Below are 18144 nucleotides of genomic sequence, written 5' to 3'. Positions count from 1 at the left end.
TACTAATTAAAAGGCCTAAACAATGATCAAACACAAAAACAGAGCAGGTAATACTTCTCAAACAACAGAAGTTTCATTTATTACTGTTTCCCCTACACAGGCCAGCCATCACTAGATCCACAAGAACAACAATGGAAATATAACATATTCAATATAAAATAAAGTGCAACATTAAATCATAATGTCTACTGACAATGACAGTCAAAGTGCTTAATGATACAGTACAGTGGATTATTCATGGTCTATAAAAAATTAAAAACTAATTTCGCAGTGTTTGGAATTTTTCTCAAACACCATCATCAAAATGTGAGGAACCTGCACGAGTGAAATGTTGAGCTTTAAAAACACTGGATATAAACACATTATGTATCTTAAGACACTGTCACTGTTTTGATTGAAATGCACCTATTATTTGGATTGCATTGTATCGTATTGCCTTGTTAAGATGCAAAATGGTGCTCGGATCCCCAGTTCCCTTAATTGACTCACTTCCTACGCAAAGTGTCACTCTGCTTGCTGCTCAGATTATGAAGAATAATTTATGATAGGAATTCTACACACTGAAAGAGCATTTTTACCTAAAATAAACAGCATAAACAGTGATTTATAATTTATGTTTAACCATTCATTTATTTCTTTTTTTGTTTGCTAGAAACATCTGACGAGCCAAATTGAACTTAATGGTGGGTTAACTTTGGCCCGTGGCCCCCACTTTGGCCATTTTACTATGTAAAGTCTGGTGCTGTGTTTCGTATCAATTTGTTATTTCCTGTAGAGCAACAAATGTACCAAAAAATTTTGGATTATCACATTTGGCAACAACATAAAAATGACAGAAGAACAAGCTTTAAATATTCACAAATACTGTGTTTCAAAGATGGCTCATCAAAGCAGACGGCTCCTCCAAATAAGAATGTCTTTTCAGACATGACGTACCAATATGTGGAAGCTTCACACACACACACACAGGCAAACACACAACATTAAATACATTCATTCAGGTCCCTCTGAATCTCCCAACTGGTGCTCATTCTCAAACCATCAAGTACCGATGCTTTGCAACGCCCCTCAGCATCATATACAGACACACAAAGTGCCCTCCAGCATCTGTATGAGACACACCGGACTTTCAGCGAACTCAAATGTAAACCCATCCATGGCAAATATAAGACTTTCTTGCTCTTTATACTATGTCACCTTGCTGATATTATATTATGAATATAGCTGCAGATGGGCCTACAGTTGAAACCCCAGTGCATCTCATACTACCTTGTGTATGAGAGGCCGAGGAGCATGACAAAATGTCCCCGGGAATGAGACCAGGCTCGATCTTCATGATTTAAAATTTCTCTCTAGCAGCAGGTGGATTGATGCACAGAAGCACACTCGGTTCAGATCAGTCCTGAACGTATTTTCAGCCTGCACTGAAATAGCGTCACTGCTTCTGTTCAATGCATCACAAAACAAATTTGCAAGTCAAGCTCATTTCACATAATTTAGCAAAGTTCAAACATCCATTGTTTCCACAGCTGTCTCTATATAATCCCTCAATATTTGCTCACTTTTGTGATCATGTCAGAACTGTAAACACAACCACATGAAACCATCTTCCGACAAGCTCTGGACCAGCTCCGTCTCCGCAGTCTCATATTTCCACTCTGTCATAATGGCATCCTTGCAAATCAAGCACCAGTGTTCCTTTACTTTAGTATTTTTTGGTTGCAACCATCACAGCAGAAGGACCACGCTGATTAGGCTCATAACAGGATGACATAATACATCCTGGCACAACATCTCAATCACTAATCCATGTTCATTATGGTCTTCTCACAGAGGTGTTGTTGAATTAATGTCACCTGCAGGTTGAGCTTTGAGGACTGTCTCTGATATTTTGCTTGACATTCTCACAACAACTTCTCTCTCATGGGTCGTCTCTTAAAATCATACTGACGAGATGTTGCCGCTAGAGGGAGGCCGCCCGAGCCCTCCGTGGGCTCTGATTGTGATCTGAGTGATGCTTCGCTTGGCTGGGGTGAGATGATTTTGACTGTGGCACTTCCTCAGCCATCTCCGCAGCTCTGCTTGGACCTGCAGGCAAACACAGCTGAACTGGAGGCAGAAATGTGTGCAATCTAAACATTTACAACTTCGCTGCCCCAGTGGTGATATCAGAAAAGGCAGATAAAGTAGCAATACATGCTGTAAAACGTGTAGAAAAGTACCAATGTCAGAGCTTTAAGCAGTTTGTTTTTGACTCTCTCCACTGAGGATTAACTCTTAACTCTTAACCCTAACCCACTCACTTACCTCTCCATTCATGAAACAGTAAAGCAGTGCCACCACAAAACCCTGCAACACAAGAGACATGGTGACTGTTTTACAATCTTAATTCTCTAATCTCACATGTTTTAAATAACTACCTGAAATGCTGATTGTAGGCATAGCTTTCAGGTGGGTTGGGTATTTCTCAGACAGACTCTCGTCTTATTCAAATTTTAGTAAGTCATGAATATCTAAATATTGCCAACCTGTTTTAAATTCCTTTAAAGGTAGAGCAAATCATAAGGTGAAACTCCCCAGGTTAAACCCTGGTCATTCTTCATCACTCCCTCCCTTCATTTCCTGTCATCTCTCTACTGTCAACCCTTTAATACAGGGATTTAAAAGAATTTCAATCGGCTTTTTTCATTTTGACATGTTACAAGTTTCAAAGCAGGTGCAAATGATCAAATTAGTGAAGGTCTTACTGGGACAATGACCAGAACAGATCCATCGTTAATGTGATTGTTGACAGCTGTGCTCTTTCCCATAATGACAAGTCAAAATGTCTGCTGTGAAAAAAGCCTACCTTGATAGGATGCTGCTGTAAATAATTAATCTTTTGTAGCTTTTTGTGATCTGTCTCAATGTGGTTTTGAATCTAGACTTCTCTTTTATACCTGAAAGGATCCCAGCCCAAGCTCGATGTACAGTCTGGCTGCCACACCAGTGTTCTCAGGCAGGAAGGCAAACACTGTGTAGTGCATCCCGAACAGAGGGATGAGGAACAAGGTGGATTTAGCCAGCCTCCTGAGGGACACAAATAACAGAGGAATCAAAGAAGAAGAAAGACTAGACATCAGTCCAGGTAATGTGAAGGCAGAACCTTGTGCTAATCCGTATTAGAGGCCCTGAAAACACTTTTTCTTAGCTTCTTAGTCTGAGTGATGGGTCCTACAAGAGCACTTGCCAGAATTAGAACAGTTAGGGCTGTTTCACTGAGAGATTTCTGTGTTTTGTTTGTTTAATTTGTGCTCTTTCTTAGTATTTTGCAGTGTGTGGACCCATGCATCAGTCAGAATTTAGCAACTTTATATCGAAATGTTAGTTTGCAGAGCAAAGACAGTTTACTCATGTTTTCAGGCCAGTGTCAGTTAAATCTGATTGCCACAGCCACAGTCCTGTGGAAACAAATAAGCTGAATGAATGTTAAATTCTTGATAAATAGTAACTTTTTCTACTTTGCTTGTTAATATTTAAAGTTACCTCGACGGCAAGTATCCAGCAGTGTTAAAGTAAGAAAATCAGAAAATGTAGAGTTAATTTTGGCCTTTCAAAGTTTGAAACATTCACAATCTAATCAGGGTTTTAGCTTTAAATGCCAGACTCCAACAGCAAAATGCATAATTCTGCCAAGTTTCATCAGGTAGACCGGATGTGGTTGATATCAGATCTTTATTAATCAAACTGACCTATAAAACAACACCGTCATCAGGCCTATCAGTGGAATAGATTTAAATGTCAAAATACAAAACCCTGACGCATTGTGCTCAAAGCTGAGTTCAAATCAATGATGTCTAAATATCGTGTAAATGTTATTTGATTGTGGTGACATTATGTTGTTGCAGCAGTCTGCTGTCATGTGGTTTGGAAAAAATAACTCCACCTCGGTGATACATACCAAAAAAATCACAAAATCACAACTGATTCACACTCTCACTCTGCTTTTTCTCATGTGTTCCAGATCACAGCTATATCAAAACATAATATATGACAGATCAATAAACAGCAGCTTGTCTAACCCCAGCAGGGACATCTGCACATTGTCTTGTTCTCTCATGATTCTGTCAGATTCAAAGCTTTGTAAGACATGACAATAGTCACCTGAATCCTCTAAATAACTAAAATAATCACTATGATAAGACGCATCACTGCCTCAGCTGCTGAAAGATTAAAGATAAAGATAAAAAAAACCCCATCAGATTATTTTAAAGCACATAATAGGATTGTGTTTGTCTTTTGTCACACCTGGGATTTATGCCTTTGTGCTAACATCACAGATCCGTCTGAATCAGATTGGAGTTCATAAGACAGAGATGAAGCTTCTGAAAGTGTGAAACCTTCATTGAACTAGTGGAACAATCCTGGAACAATCCTGTCGCATGGTGATGGAGGAGACATCTATTTCTGGTATCCGGTGCTATTTTTACGTGCTGCTCTCATTCTAAATTAATTCAGCTGAGCTGGAATCTGCACCACCCAAATGTCAAAAGCAAGGAGGGATTCATTCTGGTAAAGCAGGATTTCTGGGCTCCCAGAGCAGACTCATAGACGCAGCACTTTCTCTCTTAAACTGAGAAGAAGAGTTCAGCGTTTTATCAAGGGATTTCATCAATTCGCTCTCCTTTCCCTGTTCATAGAAAACCCTTCAAAGGAACTGCCATCCAGTTCCAAAATTTTTCACTGAGCAGTTTTACCTCAACACTGGATAACCGCTTCATAGTTTTAAAGAAGCACTTAAAAGGCTTAACTTTCCAAGTGTATTGTATGGACAAAAGGAGCCTCTACACCTCCAGAGCAAGCAAATGTCATTTGCCCTAATGAAGATCTGTTACGTACTTCATCTGGCAAGTAAGCCGATCCTTCTGTTCTCCATGTTTTTTTACCTTCTGTCACCTCACCTGAGGCACAGCTCTATTAGCTAAAAGCTAACACCAGCATGTTAACCAGCATCCATAATGCTAATATGCTCACAGTGACAATGCTTTCATGCTGCTGTGTACCAAATAATGTTTACCATGTTTAGCATCGTAGATTAGCATGCTTACATTTCCTAATTAACACTCAAACACAATGTGCACCCGAAGCTATTTAAAGTATTCTGTCATAAGTAAATGCCAAAGTAAATCAAATAATCTTTACCGGCATGAATGTTGATGCATATTATTGCCAAGCTTAGTTTATCTTAAATGCCTGGATTAAATGTCATGGAAAACCAGCCAATAGACCTTTTTCATAGCAGACATTCTGCCACAGTAGGTAAAGCACAGGTGTTACTGATAATGTTAACAATGGCTCTGTTCTGTTGAAGTGTCCCAGTATGCCATGTCAACCATCACATCATTATTTACACCTGTGCTTTGCCTGAAATGTCTTGACTGACTTTTTAATCTCAATGCTGCTGCCATACTCTAAAATAACCACATACAAAAAATGTGTAATATGATTCATCAGGAAGTGGTATTATGCCATATTAATCACTCCAGGTCTCCACCACTGTAAACTCCCTATAATAACTTAATCCTTTAATACAGAAACCATTATCTAGAGTACACGATGAATTATTCCTTCTTCATTATTTCTTTAACAGGCCGTGTATTAAAACCCTCTTAGTTCCTAAATATTGAAATGCCAGAGAGAACTGGAGGTGAACTAGAATGAACGTCACATATGAAGCAGTCACTTTCAGGCAGAGCTCTGAAGTCGCGCTTGCATTAGCCGACTGGCATCAGCTGCTTCTTTCATCCCTCACAATCAGCGGTCCATTCCTCAGCTGGTCTGACTACCTGCTGGGAGGTAACATCAAATCTTATTATCAGCTGTACATGGCAGCCTTTATAGCCTGACACTTCTCACGAGTTTCATGGAAGCTGATACACACTCTTGCCGAGACCATATGCCGATGCTGCTCCCTCCATCATCCCAAACTATTCTTACCTTTCTATTGTGCTGGAGCTTTTGGTATTGCTGATTTTAATGAGATATGATGTTCATATCCTTTCTGCTGCGCGGATTCTCTTCAAAGAAGAGTGACGTTTCCACCAAATCTAACTGTGTAACCATTTAGAAGGTAAATTCTCTGATGCAAGTTGTTTTTTAATGAGGGATACTTTTGAGGTAAAAGTCTGAGCTGTGTTAGAAAGTTGTGACTCACATAAAATGTCCAGTGTCATTGTTCCCAGCCATGGCTGAAGATTTAAGCTTTTGAACCAGTATCCGGATCACATTGATGAAGATGACTATGTTGACCTGGCAGAGATACATGCAAACATATATGAACAACTACCCAAACATCAAATATACAATATCTTAATGCATAGAAATCTATTTAAACCTGCCACAATCCCACTCTGACAAACCAAACTCTAATACTGGTTGTGTTAAATTGTGTATTTATGAATCAAAGGGATGTTAGCAGTTGACCATTGGCTGAACTCCTCACCAAAACAGTGATTTTCAGTGTTCACAAGGCTGTATGAGAAATACATTGCGACAAAAAAAAACATTCGGAAGGTGGCGTCTTTTTATTTACCTTTTCCAAAACCTTAAACAGCAGAGCTATATTGGAAGAAGTTGATTAAACAGTGTGTTTGTCTGCTCTAAAGTAAACAGCAGCCATTGGCATGCCTGGCTAACTAGTTTACTACCTACAGTGGTGCTTTCAAGGCCATGGAGTGTCTCATTAGCTAGCTAGTTAATCAACATTGTATTTTTTGAGGTTACAGGTTGCATTAGAAACTACAGCACATCCACTGTGTAGTATTTGCTCACTGTGTTCTGGATGCTACAGTCTGAGTAACATTAGCGGCTCTGTCCTGCTCTTTATTGGATTTGGGGAAGTTTACAGGCTGCGGCATCCTCAGCCAAACTTGTTTAACAAATTACGTAAAAAGCCTTTTCTCCTGATGCTAAAGATGAAATGCTGTTTAATTTATTTATTTATTCATGAGCAATAGAACGCATTTCACCTCTGCCGTGCTTGTCCTTGTATGTTAAGCATCTAAACACGATAATGACAATGAAAAATGCATTCTCAGACTTCAATCATACTTCAACACTCGGACTAACTGGATCATCAACCGTGTGGGTGCCAACTTTTTGCAGGACCCCTTTTACAAGGATCTTTTTTCAAAACAAGTCACCTAGGGACTTGAAAAAGTCAGCTGGAGAAGTTTTCAACCAACTCATGGAGCTAGCGTTAGCTTAATTAGCTGGCAAGCTAACAGTGGCAGTCAAGTTAAATGAGGGTGCCTTTGGTTCAAAAATTCGAAAACTATGATTTTTGATATTAAATCATCCACTCTTATCATTGTAAGCTACATATGTGGAGCGCTGGAATGGAAAGTTTGACAGAGATAGCTAAATAAGGGGGGCAGGAGCTTAGCAAACATTAGTGGCTGGGCACTCACCAGCAGGGAGGCTGTTATCGGTCCTTTAATTATCCACCAAATACCAACATTGTCTGTGTCATCCCAGCAACTGCAATTAAAGGCAGATTAAATTCAGCATTAATGTGATGTTAGGCTCAAATCAATGAATTGCAACTAATGATGCTGTTTAACATGCAGTAGCACAATGTTTTGATATATCGTACCCTCTGTCATCATAGAAGAATCTGGTCAACACCCAAAGTATAAGAACTGTGGATGGGAGCCCTGCAGCATAAGAGCAGAGATTAATTATTAATGCGTTGAGTTACTGTCAAGTAAAATTAATCTGAACGACACAAGCCCCAACACATGTTTACTGCATATTTTATGAACATGTTAGACATGTTAAACATTGTGCTCACTCTGTGTATCAAACTAATCTGTCTCCCCCTTGTATCTCCATGCCAGAGGAAGAAACAGACGCAGGATAAAAGCAGTAAACAGGACAGAAAGCAAGATGGAACAAACCGGAAAGAAGCTGATAAGACACATCAGAGCCACTCTGGATATTGAGTGAGCACCACACACACACACACACACCCACACACACACACACACACACACAGGGCTGCAACAACACAGATCCTCAGGAAACAGAGGTGCAGATTTTCGGTAGCAACAAGTGCAAAATTTTATCTTTAAATCAGGCTTGAATGTGTTTTGAATGTCGTGTATCACAGTAACTTTAACCACTGGCAGTTGAACTTATGTACAATGTGTATTTGCCTTTACTAGTCATTTGAAAGTATTGATTATGCCAAAAGGATGATGCTCCAAATATCATGTGTGTTAGAAATGCGCAGTTTCCTTCCTTCCTTCATCATCCATCTTCATCAGCAGCTACAGTACAATAGGTGTTGTCTAAACCCTGTCTGAAAACAAGAATCAACAGTTTACAGCGATGCTGGCAGCTCAGTGAGGCTGTACTTCTTTTTTACTTTATTAATGCTAAGCTACTATGTTTACCATGTTCAACCTATTAGCTTAGCATGTTAGCCTGCAGCTACTTAGCCATAAACCGTAATGGTGCCAGATGAAAAGTCACAGGATGACCAAAGTTATCAGGATAACTTGTCATCCTTGGACAACATTGAAATATATTTCATGACCATCCATCCAGACTTTTCACTATAAAACAAAAATGCCTTCCTCATGGTGGCACTTGATGAAAAGTCAGGGGATCACACATTATCCACAGAAGGTTTCATTCAAGGGTCTGCTCAGATGGACAGAGGGGGATTTAAGCATCTGTGCTGCAGCTACACTTGACCACATCCCCCCATAAGTTCCATCTCTCTCATTATAGCAAATGCTCCGGTGACCGTCTGACTTGTCTCAGCACTGGCCGAGCATTACAAGGTCATTTCGACTCTCACAATAAGCAGACTGGAGAATAAAAAGCGCAGTGCAGCCCCTAGAAAGCTTCAGGAACTAAGAACCTCAGAATTCAGCCTCTGTCTCCACGACATCAACGCAAGGACGCTGCTGTTTCTCACCTTCAGTGCTGCACTAAACAGAACTGGTGGGTGACTCCTCAGCCTGTAGTTGCTTAATTATACAGTAACATTGTGAAAGGATGTAGAGCTTCACCAGAAGCACTTGAGAGCTCAGGCTTAAACAGGAATATATACAGCAAACACGGAACAAAAAAGACAATGGGATGGGAATACTATGAAAATCAGTTGACTGAGGAGCACTGGATAACACAGAGGGAAAGCACTTAAAACATCGGCTGAGAGCTCAGGGAGATCAGGGAGAAAACAAAGGGAGAGTCGAGGAAACAAGAGAAGCGCAGCCGCAGTCACTGCTCAGGCACTGCTGATGTGTAAATCAAATACTGCCCTGTTTTTGGGGACTGAATTGTGGTCTGTAAATAGATTTCAAGCCCAAATGTGAATATATTTTGTATTAAGAAGAGGTATAGAATATAACAGGAAAACCTCCCAATATCATTCAATGTGCTGTGATATAACACCGCCACAAACACCAGGTTCAGAAATAATGAGGCGATGCAAACCGACGCAAAGAAGCATCTGTGTGAGCCGAAACTGTTTGTTGAGCGTATCCAGGGGCCTTATGAATCTACTTCATGAAGGTGCAGACACGCAAGGAAAAATGAGCGACTGGGGGGAAATAACAGAAGGAACCAGAGTTTCTGGTGTGTTTGAGTTCAGTCAGAGGCTGAGCTCAACACAAACACACAGAAACACTCCCCGACAGTCAAGTTCATTCACTGTTTGGGGCAAATAAATGCAAACAGTCCAGCAGTCAGATCTGTGTCAATGACACGAGGCATAAATTTGTTTTGCTTTCTGTCCGAGCAGATCTTAATGCCGTATTCACACAGGACTGGTGTAACCACAGGACCCTGTGTGATTTAGAAATCATCCCCCATGTCTGTGCTTCTTGCTGCGTTTTTGCGCGGGACAATCAAAACCTGTATTTTACTCAAATTTACTGACCTTTTCCCCCATATATGATGTCAAGGCTGAGCATTCCTGAACAACGAGCCTCCTCAATTTGTGCCAAAATGCTGTCAAAACTTTCACTAAGTCAGTTTCCAAAGCAGCTTCCATAATTCTCGACTGGGAGAGAGGCTTGCCATCCTCACACGATGTCGTCAGTCATCCCTACTCACCCCATCCAATCAGGATGTACCACCAGAAGTATTTCCGCTGAGAGACGAAGGTCAGGGCCAGCAGGGTCTGCAGATACATGCCCTCCACCAGCAGCCAGAAGTAATTGGCCAAGATGCTGAACTGGAAGAAAGCCACGGCTGACTTGCAGGCCGTCTAGAGAGGACACAACAAAGCAAAGCGATGAACAGCGAGCCGATCCAGATCCAGATGACTCATTCAGAACTTTTTCTCCGGAATCAATGAAGATGAGACGTAGAGATTTCAGTAGTTTTGATATTTTAAATTCTTTCTGTGCAGCAGCAGAGATGTTAGAGATATCCTGATGCATCCCTTTCAAACTCCATTCTGTTGTGAACATAAAACAGTTTTTTTGTATTTATTTGATGTTTTATTCACTGTGACTCTGATGTTTACATCCTGAAATGGCATCATATTCACTTTTCTCGACTGTTTTGTGAAAGTCGTGTATTTCTAAAACTTTTCAACTTTTTTCCTGAGCTAACATGTCATCTTCACATTTGTGACAATGTTTTTTCTCAGATGTGTTTTTAAATAGTTTGTGTAGCTGAAGATGCAGGAGAATTTTCTCATCCCAGACGTGGTTCTCAGTGGACGGCAGTGAAATGCAAAGCTGCTCTTTGTCTTCACATTTCCTCTCAAGTGCATGAATGCGCCTCATCCTGCATCACTGCAGCAGCTGTAGCACACAAAGAGCTTTTCTTTGTAGTTCATGACTTGAGAGTCTGTGGTGAAGGATTTGAAAAGGTGTAATTGCTACAGTGTGTCTGCAAAAGGAAATAAAAGTTTTTGACAAGCATGCAACTCCTAAAGCGTTTTCCTCAATTTCTGTGATTCTTTTTACACAAACAAATTCCGTCATACAAAAGCCTGAATGCTTGAAAATCTTTTGTATATGTACAAGAATAAATACAGAAAATACATGTGAAGAGATAATCTGGTGGGATTACTTGGTCGATTATTGATTCATTATACATAATATTTTTCTTAAAAAGCAATTTTCACCACATTGTGAAATAATGTGTATAAACAGCCTGTGTTGATTATGGATTGCAAATATTTTTCCATTTCTATATTAATTATATCATTGCTAAGACTGTTTTCTAAACCTTTTGAATCTGTTTGATTAGGGAGAACTATGGCAGCGCAAAAGCAGTAATGATATCTAATGATAAACAGAATTTGGAAAGTCTGTAATGATTTAAAGCAAACTTAAATTTAGAGTAAAAAAATAAAAAATGAAACTTGTAAAAGGTGAAAATCTATTACTTTCCACCATACCCGCATCTACAAAAACAAGTTTTATCATTTCACTTCATCCACAGCATCAAAAATGAAACATTCCTGCTGTTTTTTAACGTGTTTAAACTTTAGCTGTTGCTAAAACCTTTCATTGTCGACTAATGAAAGCATTATGCTGAGAAATGACGGCGCCCTTCGTCGGTTTGCCACATGTCTTCCCCTCTTTCACTCCTATTTCCTGTCCCTGTCCGTTGTTAATTCAATCACACAGCAGCTGTGGGAATCTGCTTCATGATGGGAACATTGTCGGCTGATTAGCGTGCTCACCGTGGACACGGAGCAGTGGTCCAGGGTCTCATCAGCAAACAGCACCGTGTCTTTAATGAAAACGGCGCTGGCCCTCAGGACGAAGGAGGAGAACAGGTTGATGTGGATGTAGTTTCTGGTGCAGCGGAACTTTCTGAAAGGAGCAAAAACAGACGGGAAGGAGGACAACACACCCACACACACACACACACACACACACACACACACAAACAGTGCTCTTCAACTTTTCAACCCTACTGTAAAACTACTGTATAGTATAGAGTATTATCCACTGAAGAGATTCATGGGCATTTATGCTTCATGAATAAGTCCGTACAATATGTTTCGTATGTAAATCAGTGATTCATTAGACAATCAGAAGAACAACTGCATGAATTTGCATGTTTAAGTTGATCCACAAGCCTCTGTTTATAACAGAAGCTTTGCTGGAGAGCTGTCAATCATCTGAATATCCGGATATATCTATCTGTGTCACACATGTTACAGCTTTACATACTTGTCTTTAAAATCTCTTTTCCAATCTTGCTCACCACCTCTTTAAACACCCCAGTCAGGCCTCTTCACTCCATAAATGTTGGGTGAGTGAGCATCCTTTCTGTTGTCCCTTTATGACCCTCTGTGTATCTAGGCCAGTATGTGCAGTCCTGGTCTTACCTGAAGGCCGTAAACACCACTATGGCTGTAATGAGGGAGATGAGCGAGGTGGCATAGCCCACAGTGTAAACCTGTCTGAACATGGAGAGGTAGCTCGTCTGGAGAGAGAGAAACAGACAGAAAAAGAGAGCAAGAGGAAACATCAAATGGAAAAATGGGAAGCGGCTTGATGAGTGAAACGTCACACAAGTCTGAAACACAGGTGTGCTGTCATCACTTTAATCAGTAAATAATACTTTGGACGTGGGAAACTGATGAAGAGTTCGCTACAGTTAAACCAAAACATCAAAATTCACTTCAACCTTTGACTAATTGTGCTGTGAGCTTGTGGTCGACTGCAATGCTTCAAACGTGGCTGTTGCTGCATTCGAGCCAAATTTGAAGAATATCCCTCAAGGTGTTCCTGAGATATTGCCTTCATGCAAATGGGACAGACGGAAAACATAATGCCTCCAGCTATGGCTGCTGGGGGCTTCACAAAGACCCGAACCAGATGGAGGGACTATAGCAGGCAGACTGAGCGTAGACAGTTTCAAGAAAAATGTAAGATTTTTTTATTTACCCTCCACAGATTCAAACCTTACCAGCAAAAATGATGGGTTTTTGATGTTTCCTGGGAAAAGTGGCAACTGCACTGAACCTACAAATGTGTCTGAACTGAAGAGGAAGCAGCAGGGGAGGAAGAATGAAGAGGAAGGAGAAACAATATGAAAACACTTAACTGATTGGCACGACTACAACGACATGTCTGTATACCTCCGATTCAGGCTCGCTGTCATCACTGAAAGCACAGGCCTCCTCGTAGGGCGGATACATTTCTGACCAACCATCAGCGGTGCAGTTCCTGTAAACAAACCCTGATCGGGGAGCAGACAGCAGGAATTCAGACTGGTTTCAAGTGTTTCAACCATCACAAACATTTTCCCAAGACATCATACAACCTGCTTAGAAGCTCAACAAGTTGAGTCCCCGAGATCCTAAAAGGTTTCTGGGTTATTGGAAATGTTTGTTCAGCAGACAAGCCTGTTCTCTTTCAGCCGACTGACTCAGAACAACGAAGTCTAATGTGGGATTTCTTATGAGATATTAGAGGAGGCTTTTCTACTTTAGACAGTATAATATTTTCATAGTGATGTTTGCATGTTTATTGAAGTGTTTGATTGGCAGCTGTACTTACTAATTACTTTGCATATGTGATAGTGTCCAACCAGGTGTCCATTATTAAGAATTAATGGACGATGGGGAGGTCATTAATTCCTGATTATGGACACTTCGAAGGGCATTCTGCTGCTTAAACCAAGAAAACAATAAAGAACCTTCAATTATATTTTCATGGTTTTTTCACAAGCCATCCCTGGTAACACCTGAGGGTTTGACTAATACCTGGAGCAATCATTACCATCCATAAATTTCTTAGACAATGTAGACACTGCTCACTACTCAGTGTGGCTCAGGACGTAGACGACGTCCACTTATCAGAAGGTCAGTGGTTTGGCCCCTGGTCCCTCTATCCTCAGCAGCCTACGTGTAAAAGGCAGTTGAGCAAGACACTGAATCCTGATGCTGTGCCATCAGTGTGTGAATGCTCAAAATGAGCAGGTGGCCTTGCCACCATCGTATGAATGAATGGGTGAATCCAAGGTTGTGTTGTTAAGAGGGCTTTGAGCGGTTGTCATACTAGAAAAGCACAATATAAATACAGTCCATTTACCATTTACTCCAGTAAATAGGATGAACATTGATACGCCTTGGCAATGGGAGATATTTCTAGTCCGTTCATAGAGTTCTTTGGCTCAGCTATCAGGCTGAAAGCTAACGTTATGCAAAGCAGATTTAAAGTCAGTTACATTGTGTGCAGTTGACAAACACAAAATTTAACTTGACAGTATGTTTAAGGTCACTGTCCTCAAATCAATATGGAGATTTTCATGAACAGTGGAAATGCGCGCTGTCGGTTACAGCCTGAGGTCGTGAGCTGAATAGTGAATGGGATGTGAGATGGCCGCTTTGTGATATAAAGCATGAGTAAGTTCAGAGGGGAAGTGTGCTTCCTGCAGCTTGTGTGTTACACTCGCCATCCTGTGTCGTTCAGAGGGACAACGCTCATTGTTGCGCATAAGATTTCATTCTCCAGCGATAACTCCTTGTGCCCTTTTCTGTCTTCAGCTGCATCGCGGTCATTCTCCAAACCAGTTAAAAGAAATGTTGAAGTCACTCAGTGTTGTAATTACGTGTTAGCTTGTTAGCATGCTGCATGAATTCTAAACCTAAGCTTTGACGTTCTTGTTGCTATGATTACTCATCTTAGATACAGGCTGATACCATGCAGCCAGCATGTTAATTTAAAACCACTGACAGACAAACAGGGATGCACTGATGGACACCCTGCAGTCAATCAGACCTGAGTCTCCACCCAGACCATGGTACACAATATATTGTGTACTATGTACAATATTTCACAAGCGGCTATTTTTATCACGCTATAAAGTGCCTCAACTTCTAAATTACATAGTGCAGCTACATTGTTAGGAAAGCTGTCATTCCGCTGCACTTGAATATCGGCACATTTGGGCCGCTTCGCTGACATTTCCTCTCTTGGACCATTTCGCTCCATTAGTGCTTTCAGTCAGAAAACATTTGACGCTCTCATGTCCTTGTTAAAGTCCACTGGCATTTAGTCCTGGTTAACGTCCATTTGGAAGCAGCGGGTGTCAGGCGGGTGAAGGTTGTCAGCTGGCTCGTTCCCTGCACTGCTGTGTTTGTGGGACTGTACATCTAAATGTGTTTGCCGCTGGAAGCGCACGCAGGCGTGAGCTGGACCATTTGAACAAACAGAAATGCAAACAGGTCGACCGCACTGCTGAAAGCAGAGACTCCGGTCTGTTTGAGCGATATGCAATTCAGATCGTAATGAGCCACGATTTCCATCAAGGTGAGCAGGACAGGACGTCGTTCCCTAATGATCCTGACCTTATCTCCCTTAATGAAGCTTTTATAATGAAAATCCTGTCCTGACAGCAGAGTCCAAACAGCTAAACAGTTTTTTTTTTTTTTATTTATGTCTGTGTGCCTTTAAATTGGAAGACAAGGGTTCACATATTTTAAAAATTTACTAGCTGTCCTATAAACACTAATTTACAGATGAAACATTTAATAATTGATTACTTATTACATAACACTTCATTATTCTGAACTGCAATTCATTTGAGAATGAATGAATAAAACCAATATACTTAAATGTATGTTTGCTCTCAGTAACTCTTTAAAAAAGGATATTAAATCTTAATATGAAACTCTTAAACACGACTCTCATGTTATTAAGCCTTCAGAATATGTCTCTCTTTTGTCATCGGCATCTTTCTGGCAACACAAATCCTACAGCAGCCCGAGAGGATGTCAGACTGTGACGTATGAAGCCTGCAGACGAGGTTTAACGTCAAGTCTCCTGCCAGAAACTTCCCAGAGCATATTATATATTCTTGCCAACAAACAAACATGAATAATTCATCATGTGCTCCTTCATCAGGGTGACTCTAGCCGGCATTAGTGCTGCAGATTATACAGAACAGATAAATAAAGTTAGTAGTGGAGCGACAGTGCACCAGCAGATAATTTGACTTCTACATTACCATGTGTATTTCAACTACACTTTTGATTAGAATACAGGACTTGAGGTATTCTCTACTGTGTTTGTTAAGACTGGGATTAACATGGAACGCAACCTTGATTGCTGGAGAAATGCTGGAAGACCTCAGAGCAGGACACGTTGACCACCTGCCCGACTTCAGCTCTCAGCCAGCATCCGATGTCGTCCCACTCTGTTTGACACCCTGCAGGCACAGAGAGAGACGGAGGAGCAGGGTCAGTCGATAAGTGTGTGAGTGGACACACTGGAAGTTGTACTTGGCTGAGGTCGAAAAGTCAGCCTATTGGTAAGAGCAAGAAACTTCAGATCTGTGTGGATCGATGAGGAGACTGCGACATTCCTCAAATGAGTGCACGAAGCGAACATAAATGCCTCATTTACAGCAGGTGCTCTGCATTGTTTTTGTGCATTAGAGGCTTGACTGGGTGCAATGGTTTAATGGCACCTGACTGGAAAATCAGTTTTCACCTCAAAGAACCAACTCCTAATATTTATGTAAAAGCAGTGCATGAAAACATGCATTCATTTGCATTTTACTGTGCATATTTTCAAGTATATAGTTTAAATCAATAAGAGGATAATGCTACTTTTATAACCAGTCCAATATAGCTGCATTTACTGGTTTTTGACCACTAGAGACAGACAGACAAACCCAAAGATACACATCCCTGATGTCAATTTAATGCTTTATATGCTATAAGAGACATGTTTCTAGCGGCTTGTCTCATTAATTCTTCTCAGCATGCTATGCTCAATTTGCTGCTCACTTGTTTACTTCGTCTCTTTGTCACTTCTGACCATGTTTGCTAAAAACGGCTGCTTATCATTTTATACGACCGCTCGGCTAAACCATGCAGTTTATGTTCAGCCAGAAAACCACAGCAATGATGTAAATGGTGCTAAAAGCTGTTAATTCTCAGTGGGTTTGCACTAAAAGCTTTTGGCACACAGCACAGTGTCATCATGATTGAATGTACATATAAAACATCTGGGTTATAAGGCAGGTTTAAGTCTTATCTTGTTCAACTTCAGATGAACATTGTGAGAGTTAACGAGTAACAAACATCATCCACTGGACAACTTCATGGGCACTGAAAAACAATTCACATTCGTCATGAGTAAATCAGTTCATTAGACAATCAGAGGACAAACATGAATGCATGAAGTAGCATGTCTATGATGATCCATAAGATGTATTACAAAGATTGATTTCTGGCCACGTTTCATTACGTAGAAAGAATGAATATGGAAGACCTTCCAGTTATTCAGGATGTTTGTGTGTTTTTCTCCAAGCATATCTACCTGTTCACAGCAGCCACTACAACAGAAGTAATTTTTATTTATTTGTTGTTTACATCATTTCTTGTGTTTGGCTTCTGTCATATTTAATCTGAAGAGTTCTGTCAGTCCTGTATCATCACATCAGTCAATTAGTTGTGTCTGCTGGACTGAAGCTGTCACACACATTTCTTCAGTGGACATCATGGAGACATGAAAACAAGAGACATCCAGGACTCTGTTTTCGGACATGTTGTTGTGTTGTCTGTGGAGAGCAGTGTCTGTCAGTCGGTTCACCACTTTGGACCCTGACACAAGTAACTTCGCATTCACACGACCTTCGTGGTTCCCACAGGGTGAAGGATTTTTTGGTCCCCTGACTTTAGCGCTGCCACAAGGTTCATGTTTGCAGTTTTCAGTGAATTGTTCCAAAAACCACTGGATGGATGAATGAAATTTGTTTCAAACATCCTTCTCCTCCTCCTCGGGGAGAATTATCACAACTGCGCACTATCGTCGTTAGCAATGCTAACATGCTAAACAAGGATGCCGAATATGGTAAACATTATGCCTGCTAAACATCAATAACATGAGCATGTTAGCTTGCTGCCGTTAGCATTTAGCTCAAAGCATTGGACTGAGTACAGCCTCCAAGAGCTGCTAGCATCACTGTTGACTCTTGTGTATTCTTCAGTGCAAGTCTGTGTTGGATTTATCTAGTGTTTTGCACATCAGGACAATCCCTGCATGACCAAAAGAACAGTTTCTGCATATAATTCCAGTTTATGCATTCAGATAAGCGGCTTAAACAGACGGTTGCTTTTCTTACAAAACAAACACCCTTATTGTGAGCCAGTAAATGCATCCAAAC

The 18144-nt window shown here is 40.7% G+C and overlaps 1 protein-coding gene across 1 annotated transcript in view; it reads right to left on the bottom strand.

Moving 5' to 3' along the window:
• Positions 1 to 647: 647 nt before the first annotated feature.
• The window catches only part of ghrhra (growth hormone releasing hormone receptor a), a 28432-nt gene continuing 10935 nt past the window's right edge, over positions 648 to 18144 (bottom strand). Inside the window, exons 3-13 of the mRNA XM_076745219.1 lie at positions 16072 to 16179; positions 13106 to 13206; positions 12350 to 12447; positions 11696 to 11828; positions 10108 to 10261; positions 7634 to 7694; positions 7449 to 7518; positions 6194 to 6288; positions 2940 to 3069; positions 2308 to 2349; positions 648 to 2088 (exon numbers count right to left, since the gene is read on the bottom strand). Coding sequence (XP_076601334.1) covers positions 1942 to 2088; positions 2308 to 2349; positions 2940 to 3069; positions 6194 to 6288; positions 7449 to 7518; positions 7634 to 7694; positions 10108 to 10261; positions 11696 to 11828; positions 12350 to 12447; positions 13106 to 13206; positions 16072 to 16179 — 1139 coding nt within the window. The 3' untranslated portion in view covers positions 648 to 1941. The remainder of the gene's footprint in view (positions 2089 to 2307; positions 2350 to 2939; positions 3070 to 6193; positions 6289 to 7448; positions 7519 to 7633; positions 7695 to 10107; positions 10262 to 11695; positions 11829 to 12349; positions 12448 to 13105; positions 13207 to 16071; positions 16180 to 18144) is intronic.

The sequence above is a fragment of the Chaetodon auriga genome, chromosome 12 (assembly GCF_051107435.1).
Source record: "Chaetodon auriga isolate fChaAug3 chromosome 12, fChaAug3.hap1, whole genome shotgun sequence".
NCBI lineage: Eukaryota > Metazoa > Chordata > Actinopteri > Chaetodontiformes > Chaetodontidae > Chaetodon > Chaetodon auriga.
The sequence above is the reverse complement of the archived record's forward strand: the minus strand, read 5'-3'. Positions and strand labels throughout refer to the sequence as shown.